At 57.2% G+C, this 3,747-nt stretch overlaps 1 protein-coding gene across 1 annotated transcript in view; it reads right to left on the reverse strand.

Annotated features, from left to right (window-relative positions):
• Window positions 1-3,747, reverse strand: part of LOC105984168 — a 94,110-nt gene that overhangs the window by 1,450 nt on the left and 88,913 nt on the right. The window contains exons 16-23 of the mRNA XM_013014270.1: window positions 3,237-3,357; window positions 2,968-3,018; window positions 2,793-2,882; window positions 2,218-2,364; window positions 1,309-1,407; window positions 1,174-1,226; window positions 703-765; window positions 562-606 (exon numbers count right to left, since the gene is read on the reverse strand). Of these exons, the coding sequence (XP_012869724.1) occupies window positions 562-606; window positions 703-765; window positions 1,174-1,226; window positions 1,309-1,407; window positions 2,218-2,364; window positions 2,793-2,882; window positions 2,968-3,018; window positions 3,237-3,357 (669 nt within the window). The remainder of the gene's footprint in view (window positions 1-561; window positions 607-702; window positions 766-1,173; window positions 1,227-1,308; window positions 1,408-2,217; window positions 2,365-2,792; window positions 2,883-2,967; window positions 3,019-3,236; window positions 3,358-3,747) is intronic.

Genomic DNA, 3,747 nt, shown 5'->3' on the forward strand with positions numbered 1-3,747 from the left:
GGAAGGTGGCTCAGTGGTACAGCGCTTGCTTTGCATGCATGAGGCCCTGGGTTCGATTCCTCAGCACCACATAAGCAGAAAGAAAAAAAAGCCGGAAGTGGCACTGTGGGTCAAGTAGTAGAGCGCTAGCCTTGAGCTGAAGAGCTGAGGGACAGCGCCCAGGCCCAGAGTTCAGGCCCATGACCGGACCCCCCCAAAAAAAATCATAAAAAAACTAAAATGATAAAAAAAAGACTAAGGTGATACTAAAACCTTAAACGTGAATATATGTAATAACAAAGATTCAAAATACATAAAGCAAAGATGGGCTGAATTAAAGGGAGAAATGGACAAATATACATTCAGAGGGAAAGGATTTCAAGGAGACAAAGGCATGAGGGAAAGTCTGAGAAAAAGAAATGGAATAGAGCCATGGGCAGCCAGACTGAAAGAGGGAGGAATCTGTTCCTAAAAAGACACAGAGTTGTCTTGGATCAGACAAGAGGGTCAGGGACTCTGGCTACTGGGTGGGGGTGGGGAGCCCCTTGCAGGGGTAGGTACAGGATGGACAGCGTTACTTACCTGCTGCCCCATAAAGCCTTGGGGGCCAGGTTCCCCACGCAGTCCCTGTATAGTAGAAGAACGCCATTAGCTGTCGCGACTTCTGACCTGGGGCCCCAGGACCCCCCAGAATCTCCCACTTGAGGCCACCTGGGTACTTACTTTCTCGCCCTTCTCTCCAGGGTGCCCAGGGACACCTTTGGGTCCAGTAGGGCCTGGAGGTCCCTGAGGAACGAGACAGGGCCTCAGTCTTGTGGTGGAGTAGGCAGGGGGGTTGGGGCAGTGGTATCAGAGAGGGAGCCCCAGCCTGGTGCGGGCCTCACCATATACAGATTCTTAGCACACAGTGGGCAGCCCGCACAGCTCAGTGTGAAGTGACGGGGGCCCCAGAGTCACAGAGTCCCCACTCCAACCCATGTGCTGGCCATAGTCCTGACAACCTCCACTTTTCTTGGCCTTGGGCAGTAACAATGCTTGCTTCTCTTTACAAGAACTGAATGAGAAGATTTATGGAGCACACTTTGCATTTCAAATGCTCAGTGAGAACTCGGTGAATGAGTGAATTCAGGGATGGATGGACAGATGGCTGAACGGATTCGCACAGGGGTGAGAACACTTGGGAGAATCACTTACCACATGTCCAGGACTCCCAGGGACCCCTGTGGGGCCGGGAGGTCCAGGGGGGCCTGGAATAAGACAGGACACCTTCAGCACTTTCCCCTCATCCACCAACTCCATCTCTTACCCTCGGGCCTAGACTCAACTTACCCATAGGTCCTGGGGGCCCCGGGGGACCTGGGGGCCCAGTTGATCCCTGGGGCCAGTGGCTGCTGGTTTCTATGAAGGTGTTGGACAGTAATGGGTCCCCTGGGTGAGGAAAGGTGGTGAGTGGAGTTACTTGTCTCCTGTGTTATATGTCAGCTCTGACTGCCCCACAGGACAGCCTGTTGATCTGAGAGTGTGGAGCATGCGGGACCAGACAGCAAGAAGACTTTGGTTTCTAATCCCATTGTAGTCTAGCTGGTAGCATCTAGAAGGATGACTTCCTTGACTGCCTGTACTGTCACCAGGGGCTTGGGCAGGAAGAGGGATCCGTGGGATTCAGTGATTGGTGGAACAGAGAATGAATGAACACATCGTGTCCCCGCATGCACACAGTCACAGCACAGAAGGGAGGGACCTGGCCTTCCACACTTTGACCCCGGGCAGCCCATGAAGGTGCCACTGGGACTGCCAGAGAGAGGGGTTGGGGATGCACGTCAGGGTCAGCGAGTGGGGCTGGAGCCTCTCCAAGTACAGGGGCCAGGGCTGTGGCCTTGGATGCTCTGCGCTGGCTTCCTGCCATCAGGCCTTGAGCTTCCTGGCACTCTGAGGGTTCCAAGGCCTGGGGAGGGCCCGATGCCAGCAGGTTCTGAGCATCTGGCGCTGAAGTAGTCCCCCTTACCTCGTCCCCGTCTGTGTGATCAGAGCATGCGACCTCCCCTCCCTGGCTGCAGCCGCCCTCCTCTGTGAACAGAGAATGACAGCACCTGCCAGACAGCTGGGTGCCATGAGGCCTACCACGGGCAAGCCTGGCACACAGCAGGCCCCTGATAGATGGTACCTGATGCCACGGTGATATTTACACCAACCTTATCCACCCCTATTTCACCCTGCTGGGACCCCAGGGGAACTCACCATGCTGGGAGATCCGGCTGTGGGGTGGTCCAATAGGTGCTGGGGGTCCTGGGGGACCAGGAGGCCCTGGGGGGCCCGGAGGTCCCATCTCTCCAGGGGTGCCGGCAGCTCCCACCTGGCCAGGGCTTCCAGGGGGGCCCTGTGGACCTGCAGTGGAGATCACAGGGGCGGGGGGACATAGGGAAGGGAGAAGCTGGGAGGCCTCGAGGGGTCAGGACAAGGCAGCCGGGGCAGCCGGTATAGGCGAAGGTTCCGCATCTTTGGACTAGGAAGGGGTGGACATGGCCCACACATCCTCCTGTCCTTCATCCTATCCATCCTGGCCCATGCTTTCTTCTCTCAACCTCTGAGGTTTCCATGTTTCTTCTTGGAAGCATGGTCAAGGGTGGGGGGCCCTGGTGTTTCTCCAAGTGGGCTAGCTGCTCCGGGAAAGCAGGATCTGGGTTGACCCCACCCTACGCTTAGTGCATGTAGGTTCCCAAGGAGGGGACAGGTCTGAAGGGCACCCCCTAGAAGGATGCTGAGCAGAGAGGAGAGGGCTCAAGTGTTTGGGAGATGGCATTGCGGGCACTCACCTGGTGGGCCCCTCATTCCCACTGGGCCCTGGCTGCCAGTGTCTCCCTTGGGGCCAATGGGCCCAGGCAGCCCCCGAGTTCCAGCTCGATCTGCAGGGGATGTACAGAACATGAGCTTGACAGCTTTGGACTTACCTTTGACCCCCCTGCCCCCAGCCCCTCAGCTAGTACCTACCATCTCGAGGGAGCAGTGGGGCCCTCAAACTCTCTCTGGCTCCTAGCAGCCCTGGAGGTGGGGATTAGGCAGGAGTCAGGATCCTTGCTGGGTCTGGGAGAGAGGGCGCCAGCCCGATTCCCCTCCCTCAGTTGTCCTCTGGGTAGGGGCTGCTGCTGCTGGCCTCCCAGGACTCTTGGGTTCCCTGCAGACCCCCGGCTCCCCGGGGGGATAGGACATGCGCCAGTGTCTTCCCACTTGGGGATGCATCCCCCAGATCATCCACTCACCCCGGAGGCCTTCATCTCCTGGGCTTCCCTGAGCAGCTGGGGAACCCCAGAGTGGAGCAGGGTTCTCAGGGGTAACTGGGCTTGGGGACACCGCCTGCTCTGTGACTGACAGCACAGCCACCTATGGAGGAAAAAGAAGAGGACTGAAGTTCAAAGGCAATGCAGGCAGGAAAGGCTGTGAGATTCCATCTCCAATTAACCAGCAAAAAGCCAGGCTGGGGATGTGGCTCAAGCACTACATTACCAGCTGAGCAAGCACAAGGCTCTGAGTTCAAACCCCGGTACCACCAAACCAAAGGTGAGCGTGTACACCTGCCAGCCCTGCTACTTGGGAGGCAGAGGCAGGAGGATTTCCTTTTTTTTGGTGGTCCAGTCGTAGGGCCTGAATTCTGGGCTTGGATGCTGTCCCTCAGCTCCAGCTCAAGGCTAGCGCTCTACCACTTGAGCCACAGCGCCACTTCCGGCTTTTTTCTTTTTTCTTATGTGGTGCTGAGGAATCGAACCCAGGGCC

Source organism: Dipodomys ordii, unplaced genomic scaffold (genome assembly GCF_000151885.1).
Source record: "Dipodomys ordii isolate 6190 unplaced genomic scaffold, Dord_2.0 Scaffold23, whole genome shotgun sequence".
Classification (NCBI taxonomy): domain Eukaryota; kingdom Metazoa; phylum Chordata; class Mammalia; order Rodentia; family Heteromyidae; genus Dipodomys; species Dipodomys ordii.